Source organism: Alosa sapidissima, chromosome 19 (assembly GCF_018492685.1).
Source record: "Alosa sapidissima isolate fAloSap1 chromosome 19, fAloSap1.pri, whole genome shotgun sequence".
Taxonomy (NCBI): domain Eukaryota; kingdom Metazoa; phylum Chordata; class Actinopteri; order Clupeiformes; family Clupeidae; genus Alosa; species Alosa sapidissima.
In genome coordinates this window covers 19,041,571-19,060,340 of record NC_055975.1, presented here as the reverse complement: position 1 = coordinate 19,060,340, position 18,770 = coordinate 19,041,571, and the positions used below count along the sequence as shown (strand labels likewise).

Sequence of the window (18,770 nt, the reverse complement as noted above, 5' to 3'; positions counted from 1 at the left end):
TTCCCTGCTCGACCAATGAAGGCGCTTTACGTTTTGTACGTACAGGGTGAGAGGTCGTCGTAGCAGCGTGATCAAGGATGTAAATAATGTTGACACCTATGGTTGACACTGGCACCTTGCTTGCTAGAGGGAACGCAAAAGGTTAGAGAGTAGTGGTAACTTAATTGAGCATAATGCGCGTAGATTGAAAGATTATATGACTGTTTTTCGTCAAGTTTTCGTCGTTGTTCGTTGTTAGTGGCAGGTGGTGACGCACATGAAAAATACACTAGACTATGCTATGTCACGTCAAGTGCCATTTCATTAAGGCAAATCCTACAAGTAACTTCTCAAATCCCATATAACTGCTGCTGGTCTATGGCTGGACATCAACATTCTGTTGGCTACTTTTTCAGTCATCCATGGCTTACTAGCATAGCATAGGTCTATGTGTGTAACTGCTAGTTAAGCAGTTCATTGAGATGTCAGTATGACTTTGGAAGAAGGGAAAGGGAATCATAACTGTCATGTAATCACTTGCCATCTGCTGATTTCAGTTCAGTTGTAGAAGCTGTAGAAAGGTTACATTTTCTACACTCGAAAAAATGAAGTGGTAGACACCATGCAGTTCAGAAATTTTGCCAAGCCTAACTGTCTTGTTCATTAATTCTTTGATGAAAATGTTGCCGGTTCTCAAAAATGTCCAAATGTTATGTTTTTCAGCATTTGAAAAATGAGGTTATTGGGGAAGACAGCTCACTCAGTACTGTGCACTCCGAGGACATTAGCACCAGCAGGGGGCGTCAGACCATTCTGGGGATGGCTGAATGCTGTTTTCAACAGGTGAGCTGCAAGCCCTCAACATATCAATAAGGGGATTCGACTTGATGTAGCCGCCTGCAGCCGTCTTAAGCGTGACTGCATGGCATATGCATAACGTGATTATTTCTGAGATTCTGACACGTTTTCACCCCGGAATTGTGCATAAGTCATGCAGTCAGCTACAGACCGCTGCAGGCGGCTACATCAAGTCGAATCCCCTTATTACATTTTAATGAATCTACCTCTGTTAACACCAACTAATTGTCTCTTATAAATAACGTTTCCATAGCCACTTTCAAGACACATGGTTCACAGACAGATAGCTATCTGTCTAGACACAGTCTTTTGTACTGCCAGTTTTCAGGAGGTTAATCCATGATTTACTCTAATTACAAATTGCCTGTTAACAGGCCTATCTCATAACAAGACATGCACCAGCCTGAACAAGAGAATTCATGCCAGAAGGATTGTAACATAGATGATGGGCCTGATTACAAGGGGATGGTTTCTTTATATTTAGTTCCAGGGTGTTTTTCTTTTGTCCTCTCTAAGGGTGGACTATGAAAGAATAAAAGCTGTGGGACCAGACCGAGCAGCAGCAGAATGGCTGCTCAGGTGTGGAGCGAAAGTCCGGTTCCAGGGCTTTGACCGCTGGCAGCATGACTACAATGGCCTCCCCACTGGCCCCCTTGGTCGCTACAAGATCCAGGCCATTGATGCCACGGATTCTTGCATAATGTACCGTGGATTTGACCATCTGGGTGAGGAATTAACTAAACAGTATTAACACAAAGGGTTCCCTACTTGCATTCCAGAGCTAGCTCAAGGTCCTAGAACATGACAAATATCCTGTGTCATTATATTCTGGTGTGGAAAGGTTCCAATAGGTTCTAAAAGGTTCCAATAGGTGGGTTTAGAATCGGAAAAATGGCTCAATCGGAATAAAAATTGGCACATATAAACACCTTGATCGGAATAAAACTGCTGATCCGATTAGAATTTTAATCAGAATAAAAGAGGTGGTGTACCCCGTTCTTCTTTCGATTGAACAGCCATGTATATGGTCAATCGGATTGCTTGCTGTATCTTCTCAAGGAAAAGTAAAGCAGCAACGGCTTTTCTAGAGCGCTTGTAAGAACCTGATCGGAATAGAATGTAGGGTATCATATAAATTAGTAGTGGCATCACCAAGTACACCATGGACTATATGCGTGCATACATTGCATTCACACAGGGGTGAATTGACCTGATATGGGACATTTTTTGCTTTTTGGACTTCAGTAGTAGGCTATATTATGCTACAATGTGAGGGCAACAAAATCCACATCCAATTTTGATCACAGGACCTTACAGTTTTGGCTTTCCCATAGTTTCACTGACATTCATTAGTTTGGGGAAGAGCTACACCCACTGGAGCTTAGGTGTCCCATATTAGGCAGTGTCCCACATTAGGACAATTTAGTATACCCCATGTAAACAGTTGGCACAAATTTCAATTCAATCAGATTAGTTTATTCGGAATGACAAAAAAACTGTGTAAACCCACCTAATGTCTTCACTCTGAACACAGCAATCTAGTTCCATTCATTTTTTTATGGTTATGGTTATGGTCATGGTTATAGGATTTGGCAGACGCCTTTGTCCAAAGCGACACACAAATACAAAACAATACATAATGCTTGAATTTAACAGGGAACAATTTAAAATGTTGGTCAGACTACATTAAGGAGAATAGCAATAATAAACAACAATATCAATTCAATCAATAGCCTAATGAAATAAACAATGAAAATGAAGGAAAATAGCAATAATATAAACAATAATGTCCATTCAATCAATAATATAATAACAATAACAATATCATGATAAGACTACATTAAGGAGAATATCAATAAAAGCAACAATGTTAATCAACGTAGTTTATAACGTATGAAGGCTTTTTGCACACCCCTTTTGTTGGCGTGTTGGATGTGTGTTGGATATGACCAAAGGTCGCAGATCAGGAGCTTAGAAAGAATCCCGCACACTGTCCATTTCGCAAGCAATTATTTATTTAGAAAACACGTTTCTAAGACCGAAACTAAACATATTTTTTAAATAAATAATTGCTTGGTCAGTGTGCGGGATTCATAATGGTCAGTGTGTGGGATTCTTTCTAAGTTGTAAAGAGAAGTCCACACACTATTCGCTCCCAAGCAAATGTCTTTTTTCATCTGATGTTTTGGGGCAAGCCCTTCCACAGACGGAAAGGCTTGGACTGAACACAGTATATCCTGGGTTGGCACAGTTGTAATTGGAAGTACAGTGTGTACTACAGGTATCCAGGAAAGATGTGATCTACCTTAATCAAAACTATAATATTGTGTCGCCTCTGCAATTACAATGGTTCAAAAATTAGTCTGCAATTGAAAATGCCAGTCATCTGCAATTTGAGGAGGTGAAGGGGTTAGTCTCCTAATGAATTACTCTCCACACAAACATCACGAGAGTTCAGCTACCATGATTATACAACCTCTTTGATTTCCTTAATTGTGTGAACACAGCAGCTGCCAGCTGTCTCCACTCTCCACGCTTGGCTTCTCTCTTCAAGTGATAATTCAATCCGTTGGCCTGCTATGCGTGTGTGTGTGTGTGTGTGCGTGTGTGTGCGTGTGCGTGCGTGCGTGTGCGTGCGTGTGAATGCGCGTGTGCGTGTGTGTGTGTGTGTGTGTGTGTGTATGAGAGAGAGAGAGAGAGAGTGAGAGACAGAGAAATAGAAAGGTGAGAGAGTAAAGGAAGGAAGGAGTGAAAGTTACCTGCGAGTGTGAAAGGTCAGGATGAAAGTCAGCCGCTAGAAGATGCGCGCATACTGGTGACGTTAGCGAGGAGGATGTCTTACACAGAAACAAAGCCATCCGTCCCCATCACCTCAGATCACCTTGGCTCTCCACATAAAGACAAAAGGGAACGAGAGCAGGGAGGGACGGTGAGAGAAAGAGCGAGAACGATAGAGAGCCCTTTAAATAATACACACACACACACACACACACACACACACACACACACACACACACACACACACACACACACACACACACTGCTGTTCCTACAGTATGTGTCCGGTTCGATTGATGCCACTGTCAAACCTGGATCACCACAGGCGTCTCCATCTGGATCTCCAGTTGGTCTGCTGGAATAGACGTGACCAAAGACCTCAGTGAGAGAAGCCAGCACAGCAGGCAAACCGTCAATCAAACCTCATCATTTGGATGTTTATATTTTAACTGGGTTCCATTGCAAAAGTCACTTTAAAACAGCAGACCTACTTGCCACACAACAATGTCTGCTGTGTTACAGAAAGCAGTAGCTCAATCCAATAGGGAGAAAAGAAAGGAAAAAACTAAATAAATAAGTAGATCAGACCAGTTTTGTAGTCTTCAGAAGTCTGATTGATTAAGGAAAGCTATTTTTGAAACGTGGGGTTTTAGTTCATACGGACATGTAGCGTCTTCCAGAGGGCAGAAGCTGGAACAAGTGGCGGTATTGTGTTCATATTGGCAGCATCAAGTATATAGTTATTCTGTTGGCAATTCAGGCACTTGTAGCTGGGGGCCACATGGTATTAAGGACTATAGGTAGAGCATTATGATATGTGGGCGTTGGATAAGGTGTCGGAAGCCTAAGTTGAGGCCCTCAGGATATTGTCTCTGCAACTGTGCTAAAAGCACCAATCCCAGTAAGCCCTTCTGTCCTCTTGAGTTTCTCAAGTGAGGAAGAATCATTTTTATTTAATCAGGATCGTTTTCATGACTAATGACAGTGATGTCACTTCAGTGCTTCAGTGAGAGTGGCCTTCCCACTCTTGATAGCTTGACAACAAAGAGAGATAAGAGGTAAGAGAAGGCCAACACTGCAAGTCAAATGAACATATCAACTATATGAAACAGCATGCAGGGATGGACCAAAGATCATTTTCAATCTTTATATATGATATGATAGTAGCATTTCACTCTAGTATAGCATGGGATTCAGAATCAGAATTGTCACTGCATTAATGTGAAGCAGAGGATTACATTAAATTACATTTAGCAGACACTTCTTGACCAAAGTGACTTACATATGTCAGCTATATTACAAGGGATCACATTGTCCCCGGAGGGGTTAAGTGCCTTGCTCAAGGGCACAACGGTGGAAGCCGGGAATTGAACCGACAACTTTCAGGCTACTGCACGCTAACCCAGCTCCTTAACCACTACACTACCACCGCCCCCAGGGTTTCAGAGGATGAAAGACTGTGAAGTGAACATGTGGCTAATGAGTTCTAAGTGGAGACTGTGTTGTGGTTGCAGATGGGCTGGAGCATGTGGAGGAAGTGAGGCTGATTAAGAACATTTACATCGAGGACACCTGCCTGGAGAGGCTGAGCAAGACGGAGAAGCTTCAGGACACCCTCCGTCGCCTGGAGATAGTCTCCTGTGGTAACATTACAGATAAGGGCCTCATCGCCCTGCACCACTTGAGGTGGGTGACCTCACCAGTATGAGGGAGTTTGTTTGTTTGTTTGTTTAATTTAAGGCCATTTCCGCAACTAAGGCTATTTAATGGCCAGAGCACTGTGTGTTACAGAAACTTAAATATATTTTTTAAAATCTATGCTAATAAGATATTCTAAAACCTTCAAAGGTGGGACCTTACTAAAAACATCAGCTATAGAATTTTGATGATAAAATTGTTGTCTTATGGTTCTTCAGTATGAGGGAGAGTGAGTGGAAATGTTTGGTCATGATACATGCTACATGTTGTGGCCAAAATGTTGATGAGGTTGAGGCCACTAAGGTGGTCAACAAACTCCAGGGCATGGCTATTGTGTATTTCTGAGCTTGACGTCATTTCTGAGCTAGATGTCATCAAGTGTTTTCATAGAGATAATGGCCGTTGTGAAAGATTCACTTCTCTATTCAGAGGGCTATCCAGTAATTGACAGTGGTATGTGAAGTGAGCTATACAGTAAATTCCCCTTTGCTTTGTACTTGACTAGTGTTAAGCCAGCTATTGTATCCCCGATGTTCCCCCTGTAGGAATCTGGAGTATCTGTTCCTGAGTGACCTGCCCGGGGTGAGGGAGAAAGAGACTACCGTTGACCGACTACAGACCGCTCTGCCACAGCTGGACATTGAACTGGACCTGGGCTGACTCACTCTACCTGCCATGGACGCAGTGATGTCCATGGTGACGGTAACCATAGAAATGTCAATGCCAATGATGTCAAACAGCAACTGAGCAGAAAAATTACTAGGAGATACATTTTGCTCTGTCACAGCACTTTATTTATAGCAACAGAGAAAAGAGAGTCAAACACAAAGAGATTCTAATGTTGTTTTGCTATGTTATTCTAGGTATCAAACATTGTTATTGTTACTCCATAGAAAAGAACCACAGAGACATTGTTATTACTAAGAAAGCTTTTATGCATGCATGAAGATGCTAAAAATTGCTCCTTGACTCAAGACTCATGACTCCTTGTCACGTAATTCGTTGATTTGGCATTTGGTGCAAGTCAAGGGGACACTGCAGGGCTATAGAGCACCACTTGTTGGGGAGATATATATATATATAATACCAACCAACCAATAAAGCTTAAAAGCTTAATAAAGCTACCAAAAAATGTGTCTTTTTACATTTTTTTCTTTTTTACTCAAATGACCAAATGGCTGCATTTGAGGAACTGGCTAATGATTACAATTTACTAAACTGAATTTAGTTCTGGGGGGGGGGTTCTGTGCTGTGTCACCACGGTGCTGGACTGTGGGGCCAGCACTGTTCTTTACTGCCAGGTGAGTGAACTGGGCTGGTGTGGAGGTGATCGGTGACCTCTCTCAATGCGGCCAGCCTGTGACAGTGTTTCCATTTGCGTGAGTCGGTGTCATTTTTACCCACTTTCCTTCCTACTTCTCGCATAACCTGAGCACTTAATTTGTCTCCGAGAACGTTTTTTCGGCATTTTGTTTAGATTTCATTTCACATTTTGTTTAATGTGGTCATTTCATATCTAGACTGAATAAATATCTGAAGAGTTATATGGTAGATGTAAATGGGGTTTTTTTTCCAGCTCACCAATTGTTGTGCTTAAGTATTACTACTGCGCACTGACCTAGATAAAAATGGCAGCAGACCAGTCAGTGTTACTGCTACCCACTTGGTATTTGATTTGAAAGGCAATGCTACCAACTGGCCAGTGTAGAAAACCCTGAATTAAGAGCCAGTGAATCCTAATGTGCGAGTTGAATTAGGTGTTGGCGGATCTGTTTTCAGTGACCGATCTGATTTCCGAGTGTGAATCCAGTCTTTGCCTGAATCCAGACTGCCTGACTGATTCAGCTGATCAAAAACCAGATCAAGCCCCCTTCCAATGTGGCTTTGTCATGAAACATTTTCCCCAATCAGTATAGACCCTTTCATCAATAAAAACAAAAACAATGCTTGAACGTTCTATTTGGGCCCCAATCTACTTCCTCTGCATTAAGATAACATATGGAATGTTAAAAAGGAAGTCTTGTGGGGCCAACTATGATGCTGATAATGGAACTCTCTTGAAAGGGTCCATAGAACTGAAAAACAGCCCTGGAACATGTTATTCACTAGAAAATCCTGTCATTGATTCACTCATATACATTTTCTAAAAAAGAAATAAACAAAATATACAAAATAAACAATTATATTTGGCAAACAGGGAGAGGCAGTAGAGTCCCTTTGTTGTCTAAGTACCGTTAGCAGAGCACTAGACTGCTCATTGTCAACATTCACAAATACATCCAACACCTAACAAATAAAACCTGAAGATTACCCAGTAGCTAGAAAAAAGGCTCTTTGTAGATAATGTGGTGTAATGCATCAGACCCTATAGATCAGGGATTCTCAAACTTTTGTGGGCCAGGGACCCCTCATGAAGTGGAAAATTCTCCAAGGACCCCTCATAATTGCAACACATAAAACTTAAGTTAATCATGAAGCTGTATAGCCTTTTTTTCTGTTAGATGCTTATGTTATATGTATTTTAAAAACATAGAGTGCTAATACCACAATAGTCATGTTAGCAAACTTTGACAGTATGTAGGATTTTTTTTAAAGGATTGTTGCTTCTTTGTCAAATGTAGGCCTGTTGTGTTGAACATATAGTGTTTGCTTCACATAACTTACATACAACATAATTAATAGTAAAGTGTTTTGACGTATTGATGTAACGTATCAGCAGATCAATTGGGCAAATGCTGATACTGTAGCATTTTTCGCCATATAAGACAATTTCATATTTTGTAGCAAACTTTGTCAGGGACCCCCTAACAATGTGCTGCGGACCCCACTTTGAGAATCAATGCTATAGATAACAGCAAAATGCCTAGTGAGGGTTTGAAACTGGACTACATCACTGGTTCCGTATCAGACCTGTTAAGACCAAGTAGGGGGGAGTCAGGAGTGAGAAGTCTTATGCACCTTTATGACTGCAGGAATTCTAACCATCAAAACAGAAACACCTCATATTTTATTTAATCAGCCATTTGAAGACTCTCAGGATATTAAATGTGTAAAAATGTGTAGCATGTTGGTTTTCTTCTTTAGAATCAGAGCAACTAAAAATCTTAGTGTGTGTTGCATGCATATCATGCATTTTCCCGTCTTATTTCCATTTCTCAAAGATAGAAAAAGGAATAAAAAATAAAAAAGGAACATAATGCAATAAATGGTTGGAATATTGAGAAACACTAGCTTTTCAAACATGGCTTTAGATTCAAACTGCACTTGAGGAAATGAGAAATGTTGTGCAGGTCTCTTCCTAGACCTAGATTATGCTTTTTGGACCCAGCCACACTGGGTCTGAAATTACCTGCTCTTGCACTTATTAGTTAGAGCCTATGTCACCACTCCAGAGAGGAACCCAAAACTTGGTACTGATCAGCTAATGGGTACCAACTTGCTTCTGCTTAAAATGGCTACTGGAGAGTGTCCTTTCAACATTCTCAAAGGTATTTTGTCCAGCACAGGTTTGCAACTGCTGTTCCTGAACTAGGCAATAGGTCAAAATAAAGGAGATATAAAAACCTAGCAATCTGGCTTGCAAGAGTATTAGTGAGACTGAAAATAGGTTTTTGGTTGCTTAGTTTCTCCTCAGACCGTGTTTCATTTTTCACACTAAAGTAACCCTCACAGGAAGGGATACTCCTACACCGGTCACTTTCCTCCCCTCTGCTGCCCGACATACTGATTGGACCATCTTCTGCAGGTTGTGAGAGTGAGGGGTTTTCAAAGCATTGGCTAGTCCCTGAGTTATCCAAGGAAACTGCTGGTGTGTCTGCGTTTGTGTGGGAGAAGGTATGCATGTGTGTGTTAGATGTTGGGGAAGTGGTAGTTGAATTTGCGCAAGTTGTAGTATTTGTTGTTCCTGTTGTCCAGAACAGGGAAGATGCTACTGCTGGTTAGCTGAGGCAAATACTGAGAAAGACAGAGAGAGAGAAAGAAAGAAGGAGAGAGAGGATTCAGTACAAGAACTAATTTGGTTACACTAAGTCGCTCACATCATGAATCTTGAATTTCCATTTGGGGATCAATAAAGTATCTATCTTATCTATCTATCTAATCATAACTCAATAGTACAATAGTACTAAGTAGAGTAAGTAAAGTACTATGGTTATAAAATCTCAACACAATTTCCCTATACAACCCCATAGCATGCATGACATTTTCTTAATGGCTGGTAGATTGCAGTGTCTTCACCTCCGGTGGGAAATAGTACAACACTGGGGGACACCCCTGGCACAACAGGGCAGAAGATGCAACGTTTCCATGACAACTCACCCCAGGAGGCAGGTGTTTGGCGCGGGGTTGCCGCGAGCGTCTCTTGGTGGCCCGGTTGAGCTCCCGAGCCACGCTCTCACTCTCCTCTCGCAGGCTGTCGAAGTAGGGGTGCTCAAGCAGCTGCTCGCACGTCAGACGCTCGGATGGATCCATCCGCAGGCAGCCCTGGGGTCAGAGGGTGAAAGGCCAAAGGGCAACTCTAAGTAATCGTTTATTTACCTTTACGTATATTCATATTCATGTTATAGTTATATTTCAATCAACAACCTTCCTCACAATGCGGTGCTGGAAGGAGGATGACAATGAAGATTAAACCAAAAAGTATTTCTGTGTGTGTGTGTGTGTGGCTTACCCTCATAAGACTGAGTGCTTGGTAAGAGAGGTTAGGGTATTTCTGCTCCAGAGTCTCCTAAAGATGCACACACAAACAATGATTATGTGATAAGGGACCTCCTCACAGTGCTCTGTATTCCCTCAATGAGAGTGTTTGTGTGTGTGTGAGAGAGAGAGTGTGAGTGTGTGTGTTAGTGTTTCCCCTGGGAGTGTGTTTGGAAAGTTTGATATGGCAGGATGTTTACAAACAGCAAATTAATTGTGTATGCTTCAATGAGGTTGAGGGCAAACAAGGTGTGTGTGTGTGTGCGCTTGTCCTCTTACCATCTCTAGTGGTTCAGGGACAGATACCCCACTGAAGAACTGGTTGTTGCTGAAGACCTGCTGGTGCCTTGGGATCAGATCTCCTACAGGGAGAGTGAAGTCAGGTCACAGACAGCACTACACAAATACACTCACTGTTCACGCCATGTTACACACTTACACATGAAGACAAACGTAAATATTCAGACAAAATATTAATGGAATATGTCAGGTGTAAATACTCTCTCTTGCTATTTATTAAAAAATATTTCTTGATCTATCTTTCTTTGCACTCGCACAGAAAAAGCTGAACACCTAATGAAATTTCACTACATGCTTTACGTTACTATTTATATGTATGTGACAAATAAACCTCCTTGTATCCTTGTAATAAAGATATGATAAATATGAAAACAAAGTTGATGTTCATGATCAACATCATGATTGTAAATATTGCATCACATCATTTAAATATTTCATCGCATATCTACACACACAATCACCACAACATGCTTTTTTTCTTACCCAGTGTTTTTCTGATGAGGTAGAGCTGGTCCACGTCAGATTTGCCCGGCCAGAGGGGGGAGCCGGAGAGCAGCTCAGCGAAGACGCAGCCCACCGCCCACACGTCCACTGGGGGGCCGTACTGCGTGTCCCCCACCAGCAGCTCCGGGGCCCGGTACCACCGGGTCGCCACGTAGTCTGTGTAGTAGTCACAGGGCCCCGCTGTTGAGGGAGAGAGGGGGGGGGTGGGGGCAAACAGGAGGGAGACAGAGAAAAGTGGATGTACAGGAAATTAAAAGCAAGAGAGAGGGAGAGAGACAGAATGGTGAATGAGAGATGAGGGAGTGATAGATTATGAACAGAAGGAAACAGGAGTAATGAGAAAAACAAAAGAAAGAGAGAGAAAGGGAGTGAGTGCATGTGTGAGAGAAGCACATTCTGTCCCAAAAAGGGACATTACGAGGCAGCTTGATCCAACCCTACGATTTAGGAGGACTATCTTAAAGGTGCGATACGTACTGAGGATACGGGCGAAGCCGAAGTCACATAGCTTAATGACCTGCTGTTTGGTGATGAGGATGTTCTCTGGCTTTACATCTCTGTGGATACACTGTCACACACACACACACACACACACACACACACAGTAAACACAAAACACAAAAAGTAAACACATTTTGCTTGTTTAAACAGAGCATATTACTGTAGGATCAGTATTTTAGAAGAGGTTACGGACGAATAGGTTGGGAGTGACTGACAGAGTGGACTGTCTTTAGAGGAGCAAAGAGGGAAAGGCCTTCACTCCCCTCCCCTTTAACCCTACAAAGAGACCCTGTGAAGAGGGCTGTTACTACTGACTAGTCCTCTGTGTGTGTGTGTGTGTGTGTGCGTGGGCGTGTGCGTGTGCGTGTGCGTGTGCGTGTGTGTGTTTTAACAGCCCTCCAGTAAAGAGAAAAGAATTCTTATAAGGACAACCATGAACTAGCTCTGTGGAGTGAGTGAGTGAGTGAGAGAAAGAGGGAGTGTTCAAGGGGAGGGGGGTGCAGTGTGTGAGTGAAGAACACATGGCAGAAGCTGTGGGTTCTGTTCACAGTATGCATATTAACACAGCTGTGACAATAGTTTGTTACTGTATGTAGACATGGTGTCCTAGTGTGTGTTTGTAGACATGGTGTGCTAGTCTGTGTATGTAGACATGGTGTGCTAGTCTGTGTATGTACACATGGTGTGTTAGTCTGTGTATGTGCTAGTCTGTGTATGTACACATGGTGTTAGTGTGTGTTTGTAGACATGGTGTGTTAGTCTGTGTATGTAGACATGGTGTTAGTGTGTGTTTGTAGACATGATTAGTGTGAGACGGTGGTAGTGTAGTGGTTAAGGACCCGGGTTAGCATGCAGCAGCCTGAAAAGTGGTGGGTTCAATACCCGGTTTCCATCGCTGTGCCCTTGAGCAAGGCACCTAACCCAGAGTTGCCCCGGGGATATAATTGAACTGCTAAATTAATTAATATAGACATGGTGTGTATGTGGACATGATGTGTCTTACATTTTGTTTATGGCAGAAGTTGACAGCCTGGAGTGTTTGCCAGGTGATGCTTTTCACCAGGTGCTCAGGAACTCTGCAGTGTTCAGACAAAAACAACTCAGGCAATCAGCAATGCCTAACCAGTACGATCCTCTCCACAAAAACAACCCACTCCCCGCTGAAATCCACATCTCAGACCATGTCATTGTATTTCCTATAGTCCTATGGCGTGTCTATTGGTTTCAGGACAAACTTTTTTCCTCCCTTACCTGGCTTACAGACAGGTAAAGTAAGACATGTTCTCTCTCTCCTTCAGGGACAGAGGAAGTATTGAGGTAGGTAGGGGTTTTGTCAGTAGCACTGGCTTGGGGGTTTGTTGATTCAGAGTCCATTTATCAGAGCTGTCGAGGGAGAGGCCTAAATCGAGCCGGAGGGGACCATTTCAGCCCTTCCACCCTGTGCCAGCAATGGATTCTAAGACATAGCATCGCAATAAACATTCCGCAACAATCAGCTCTGACGCCATGACAACCGTCAAACATTATGGCTGCCAGAGAACCTGGACTGGACAGCCTCTCGTTAAAGAATGTGGAGTGTGTTTGTGTGTGTGGGAGAGAAAGAGCGAGGGAGAGTGAGAGTGTTGTGTTGTGTGTTTTTTATTTTTTGAGAAACAAGTCAGAGGTGGGGGGCCTACAAATGTTGGAGTGTGATCTCTGTGTGTGTGTTTAGGACTTCAACAGAAATAACAGAAGAGTGTAAAATACAGTATGCATACATTTGCAAAAAGGCAAGAAAACAGTCCAACAACTTCCCATTTTGCATGTGGTGTGTATGTGTGTGTGTGTGTGTGTGTGTGTGTGTGTGTGTGACACACTTACCCATGTGGGTAGCGGTCCAGCTCATTGAGGACAGTGTGGTCACAGTACTCAAACACCAGGTGTAGCTTACGCTTGCGGCGAAACACCTCGATTAGGTTAACCAGGTTACTGTGCTTTAGTTGCTGTAGGGAGCACACACATACACACACACACACACACACACACACACACACACACACACATGTGGAGGTGCATTGAAGAAGTGTTAATGACCAGGAGCTGTCAGGGGCAAGCTGATGCATGTTTTATCAAACACACATCTTAAGGCAGGATGATTTATGAGGATGCTCATAAAAATCTCACATGGCACATCAGATAACCCGCAAGCACACAATAACAAGCCTTTCATCGCTAGGTACAACTGGCTGCTGTTTCACCCAGATTTCTAGGCACAACCGTGCACATTCACAGACTATTTTCCTGACCTACATGTTATCAACAAATTGGCAATTTGTCAATACTGACATTCAAGACCATTAGTGTAATTCTGACCTTTTTGCAAGAGGTAAGAAATTCCATGCTGCTCCATATGAAGGTGGGCAGCTCATATAAATAATTAATTACATTTGGCATCCATCAAGAACAGTGGGTTGTAATCTACATGCTCAGCAGTTGTTAATATGAAAAACGTCTAAGCCAGTGACGGCCAAAATCACAAGGCCTATGGAGAACTGTCAAATTCAGGACTGTTCTGCATACTGATGCTTCATGGCTCTCTGTGTATGAACCCTCACTGAGCTCTAGACGGTGGAAGAGAACAAACTCTAAAACTGAAGAGAATGGACAGAGAAAGCACTCTCTTGTCCTGCGTCCAAGTAGGGTAACTGGAGATGGGTCTCTAATCTAGCCTTGTGCCACCTTCTTTGGCATCTGGGCATGGGCACATGGTAGAGGTGTGTGGTAAGCGATGTGTGTGTGTGTGTGTGTGTGTGTGTGTGTGTGTTGCTCAGCAACACACTTCATGGCACCTCAGCTGGCATCAGGACACCAATGGGAAGTCTGTGAGAATTTGTGTGTGCTCCAGAATAACACCTTTCTAAACACTCTACTCCTGCCACTTCTCCTGGCATGAAGACAGAGGGCTGAAGTGTGAGTGTGGGTTTTTTTCACAACCCAGGACGGTTTTACATTCATGAAAACACGCATGCTGCTACATTCATGAAAAAAAAATAAGATTTTTAACTTCAAGACTGGAAGGCATAAGAAGCTATGGACATCGGACAGTAACCTTATACATAAACGAAAATTATAGAGAAAAGGGAATATATTTATATTTTGTCAGAATAGGAGCAAAAAGCGCAGCTCACATAGACACAGCAGTTTTTAAGCAGTTTGACGCTCGGTGCATCCAAACTGACCAGAATGAATTTGGAAGCTGACCAGGCAGTTTAACATTCCACATTTTATAGTCTGTTGTCAAATGCAAATGTTTAGTTTAGCTTTAATAATAAGAAACGTATAAACGTAAATGGCGTTACCTTAAGCATACGGATTTCCCGAAGAGCGATTTTCTTAATGATAGGGTCATCCTCAGATTCCACAAACTTCTTGATGGCCACAATCTGGCCCGTGTCTTTGTTTCTGCATTTGAATACGACTCCATATGAGCCCTCTCCAATCTTTCCAATCTTCTCATACTTTTCCATCCTGCAAAGCGGTGGCTCCCGACAGAATCTCCACCGCAGGCGCAATCTGTGCGCACAGGCGCGACCTGAGATGCGAGACAAACTTTTACTTTGCAGACATTTTCCAGGAGCAGATACAACATCAGATGTTTGCTCATAGATTTTTTTTGGATGCTGTGGTAGATCCTGTCGGCTCTTCAGAAAATCATAACAGGTAGCATTTATTTCGCTTCACGTTGTCCAATGCATTTGGGTTATTTGAGAGGTAATTGTACGTTTTCTAATTTATAATCATATTTTCATATTTAAGTTATAAGAAATATTTTGTGCAAAACCTAAAACAATATTTAACCTCGCTTTGTTGACCGAAATATTTATTTGGGCCTGTGTTTTCTTTTTTAGTAGGCTAAACATATCATCCCTTCAAAGATTGTGCATTATGTGGGCTGATCAACAGAAACATTGTGTTTAAAGGGACCTGTTTGCAGATGCACTCATTTTCATCATGGACCAACTCTGGACTCTGGACTACCGTGCGCAGAAAATAGGATATTTCAGCGCCAAACTAGCCTACTGGACGTTCTGTGGACAGTTCAGTCACAAAACCACACTGGATAAACAACAGGCGCATCTAACAGTCGCTTTCCAACATTCAAAAACACTCAGCATCAGGCCGCACGTAACCCACTTTATGCATGCAATTTCGCCACGGGGATTTGTACAACAACAAATGCTTGGAAAATGATCTCCGGGCAACAGGTGAATGACTGCCCTTATCGCGGGCATACAATTCGATTACATCGGATCAAGAGATCAATTAACCCGGCCGCGGCAACACTACACCTGAGGGTACATGGGGATTGCGTAACGTGAAAGATCACAGAGAGCAAACGCAAAGAACCAAACCAGATCTCGGAAAAAAAATCTTCTACCGATTCGCCTACGCAAAAATGGAAATATGGAAGCTGTAGACAACAGAATTTCTGTGCATTTATACTCTTGTGGATGGCAACAAACTTAGAACAGATTTGCGTGTAGCCATCTCAACAGAGTTGAGACTAAAAAAGAAGCGAGAAAAACACATCTAACATTATAGCCTACACATAAATTAGATTATAGTTTCACCCACCTGTTGTAGAGCGAAGAACCAATCGGATCTGCAGAGATAAAACAGATGTAGTACCAGATAATCGTCCGACTTTTTTGAAGGGATGTGTTTGTAAGTATTGTGTGTGACCCGACGAGTGTAAACGTCTGAGTGTGTGTGGGTTTGTTGAGTGGGATACTTCTTGTCCAGGTCCTTCGCTTTTACAGTCTGGTCCCCATAGGAACTACAAAGCAAGCTCCACCCCCCATCAAGCTGAGAGCAATATCTCCTAGCACACATACTCACCAATAACCACACGCTTCAACTCTGATTGGTAGCAACACATCACACTTTCTCTCTCACACACACTCTGCTTACCTCACTAACTGCGCTGGGGTCTTTTGGCTCAGGATGTATCTGGGCACAAGAGGCTGTGGTGCATGTTTCCCTTACTCTCTCCAACCACACACAAACACAGACACCACTGTTCCCTGTGCAGTTTCTCTGACTCCCTCTTACACACAGAGCATTGTCACAGTGATCACAGACATGAGCTCCTATTTTAGGACCTTAAATGTGCTCAGATCTGTGTTTGGATTCCCCTCCCTGGTGCTGTGTGGATTTATAGATGTAAAAGGCAAATGCAGGCACCCTTTGAATGCAAATCATGACATCTGCTGGTTACTGTACAGGGAATTCCTTTGACGCTACATTCTGATGATGGATGGGTAGAATGAGCAAGTGGGAGGAAAAAGAGAAAGGAAGAGAGAGATACACAGGGGGCTGTCGCCGTGCCAACCATTGGTGTGATGACGACAGTCTCAGAGTGACTCGCTGTCGGTCTGGGTGCTGTGCAGCAGCTACTTTTAAACCACTAGAGGCCCCAAATATAGACCTGCTTTGGGATACACACACACACACACACACACAAACTGAGCAACACCACCTGGATGCTGGGAAATGATGGAGGGAGGAGGTCTCACTGTGCTACATTTAGCAAATACGCCATTGATGGTTACTAAAGATGGAGCGTTGACGAGGCAGAGGCAAAACAATGACAAAGATTTTGTTGTTCTTCGGTTTCTGAAGGTCACCTCTGTCAGCTCTCAGCTAATTAATGAGGAAAAAATTAATGCCAACTCAACTCTCTTCGCAACCTAAGCACTCTATTGAACAGCAATACAGTCCAAATAAAAAAGGTTAGCCAGGGATGAAATGCAATTAAGCTCAAAGGGATTGATTCCGTTTTCCCAGAGTGCTTACCTGAAATTATTCACATCGGCCAAATGGAATGGCTATTCATTATATTAGTCATATCAACTCCGTTTTCCAGCTCTTTTCCCATTCAGAAAGGTCAAGAATATTAGGGTCAAATACTGAACAGTAGTATTTTAAAGCTCAAACTTAAACCCTCTAATGAAACATATGTTAGCTTAGTGAAAGTATCACACAGTAATAAGTCACTTATTAAAAAGTAATTATCAAAAGAAATCAATCAGAAACTCAGTTTTATTGTTAACAATAGCTTTTTTATTACAAAAAAAACTGCATACATTAAACGTTTTGCGAGGAAAAAACCTGGCAGTCATTAAAACGTAGTGACCACCACGTTCTGTCAAACTTTAAATAAAAAAGAAACAACATTAATGTACAAAAGTGCTTACATGGTGCAAATATCTGAGTAAAAGCAACAACGGATCATAAAAAGAATACCACTTTACATTATAATCAAATTCCTAAAAATAAACTGATAGGAGCTGGAAAAAAAATCCACTATATTACAAAGCCGAGAAAAACAAAACAAAACAAACCTTGCTTTTGACCTTTTCTGTTTTCACGGTGACTAGTCTCTGGTCACCCCCACCCTCCCAAATCCTACGTTAATAAATAACACGTTTAAATAGTCAATCCTCAAAAAAATGATAAACTGACCGAGAAGTTCCTTTCCTTTCTTTCCTTCTTTTATTTTTTAATCCCAGACTTAGTCCTTCCATATCTACGGCATTAAAACTCCCATAGAGAAGGAAAGTTAAAAGTTAGCCACCAGCTAACTGGCTTAAAAAAACAACAACACTCCCAAGTCAAAAACCACACTTCTGTTAGACATTCTGTCTGACTCCCATTAACCAAACACTTGGTTATTATTATTGTATGCGTGAGAAACTGACCATCCTCACTGATATTGGCACTTCATAGATCAATAACACTGCAGTCTATAACTGTAGCTCATAGTGATATGTTTCAGAGAAGGAAAGATAGAAGGTGAGAGTGTGTGTATGTATGTGTGTGTATGTATGTATGTGTGTGTGTGAGAGAGAGACAGTGTGTGTGTGAGAGAGAGATAAATAGACAAATAGAAAGACAGAGCAATAATGTGCTGTCCAAAAGACATTTACTTTTGCATTACAGACGTCAGTGTCTGGCAGCTCTGGGCACTGGTCTGGAGAGCTGAAAGGTCATGACGCTTTCTCCAGGCCGTCACAAAGGTCTTCGGACGGGCCTGGACCAAGCCACCCAAACAGAGGGACTTGGACTTCCACAATCAACGGAGAACCAGATGGTGTGTGTGTGTGTGTGAGCGCATACTCAAAGCTGTACCCGTTGACAGTGGGAGATAGCACAGTTGCCGTAGCTCTAGCTTGTGTGCAAGTTGGTGCCGAAGTGTGTGGTTGTGTGTGTGTATGAGTGAGAGAGGGGAGGGGGGGGTTAGTAGCTGTTCTCGTGGCCAGCCAGAATGTAGAGGTTGCTGTAGGCTGTGGGGTTATCAGTGGGGCGACTCTCCAACACCACCACCCTATATAAAACAGACACAAGAGAGTCACAGATCAGCACTGACACTGACTGACACACACACACACACGCTAGCACACACACACACACACACA

General features: G+C 42.5%; 3 protein-coding genes across 18 annotated transcripts in view; 1 reads left to right on the top strand and 2 right to left on the bottom strand.

The window, feature by feature from the left end:
• Positions 1–12: 12 nt before the first annotated feature.
• On the top strand, positions 13–6,857 carry dmac2l (distal membrane arm assembly component 2 like). 2 transcript variants are annotated; one of them, XM_042073209.1, is made up of 5 exons: positions 13–141; positions 703–822; positions 1,354–1,562; positions 5,130–5,301; positions 5,859–6,857. In XM_042073209.1, the coding sequence occupies exons 2-5, from the start codon at positions 713–715 to the stop codon at positions 5,971–5,973; spliced, it is 606 nt and encodes a 201-aa protein (XP_041929143.1). In that variant the 5' UTR covers positions 13–141; positions 703–712; the 3' UTR covers positions 5,974–6,857. The 2 variants fall into 2 exon arrangements, with proteins under 2 accessions (XP_041929143.1, XP_041929144.1); XM_042073210.1 differs by having other exon boundaries at positions 31–141; positions 693–822.
• Positions 6,858–7,368: 511 nt separating this feature from the next.
• cdkl1 (cyclin-dependent kinase-like 1 (CDC2-related kinase)) lies at positions 7,369–16,342 on the bottom strand. Its single transcript, XM_042073208.1, has 10 exons — positions 15,928–16,342; positions 14,652–14,884; positions 13,174–13,295; positions 12,317–12,389; positions 11,290–11,380; positions 10,792–10,992; positions 10,288–10,370; positions 9,983–10,039; positions 9,631–9,795; positions 7,369–9,267 (listed from the first exon to the last, which is right to left on the bottom strand). The coding sequence occupies exons 2-10, from the start codon at positions 14,817–14,819 to the stop codon at positions 9,163–9,165; spliced, it is 1,065 nt and encodes a 354-aa protein (XP_041929142.1). The 5' UTR covers positions 14,820–14,884; positions 15,928–16,342; the 3' UTR covers positions 7,369–9,162.
• A 1,050-nt stretch (positions 16,343–17,392) lies between these two features.
• Positions 17,393–18,770, bottom strand: part of map4k5 (mitogen-activated protein kinase kinase kinase kinase 5) — a 48,520-nt gene continuing 47,142 nt past the window's right edge. For 14 of the 15 annotated variants that reach the window (XM_042073191.1, XM_042073192.1, XM_042073187.1 and 11 more), the window contains one exon: positions 17,393–18,679. In XM_042073191.1, coding sequence (XP_041929125.1) covers positions 18,592–18,679 — 88 coding nt within the window. In that variant the 3' untranslated portion in view covers positions 17,393–18,591. The remainder of the gene's footprint in view (positions 18,680–18,770) is intronic. The other variant, XM_042073189.1, reaches the window with a different exon arrangement.

What these genes read in the sequence shown, in the direction of transcription:
- dmac2l (XM_042073209.1), top strand. Translation starts at nt 713, where the DNA reads ATGAGGTTATTGGGGAAGACAGCTCACTCAGTACTGTGCACTCCGAGG. An exon ending in CCGTGGATTTGACCATCTGG is followed by an intron (nt 1,563 to 5,129) that starts GTGAGGAATTAA and finishes TTGTGGTTGCAG; the next exon opens with ATGGGCTGGAGCATGTGGAG. An exon ending in ATCGCCCTGCACCACTTGAG is followed by an intron (nt 5,302 to 5,858) that starts GTGGGTGACCTC and finishes TTCCCCCTGTAG; the next exon opens with GAATCTGGAGTATCTGTTCC.
- cdkl1 (XM_042073208.1), bottom strand. Translation starts at nt 14,819, where the DNA reads ATGGAAAAGTATGAGAAGATTGGAAAGATTGGAGAGGGCTCATATGGA. An exon ending in CCTCATCAGAAAAACACTGG is followed by an intron (nt 10,371 to 10,791) that starts GTAAGAAAAAAA and finishes CTCTCCCTGTAG; the next exon opens with GAGATCTGATCCCAAGGCAC. An exon ending in AAGCACTCAGTCTTATGAGG is followed by an intron (nt 9,796 to 9,982) that starts GTAAGCCACACA and finishes CTCTGACCCCAG; the next exon opens with GGCTGCCTGCGGATGGATCC.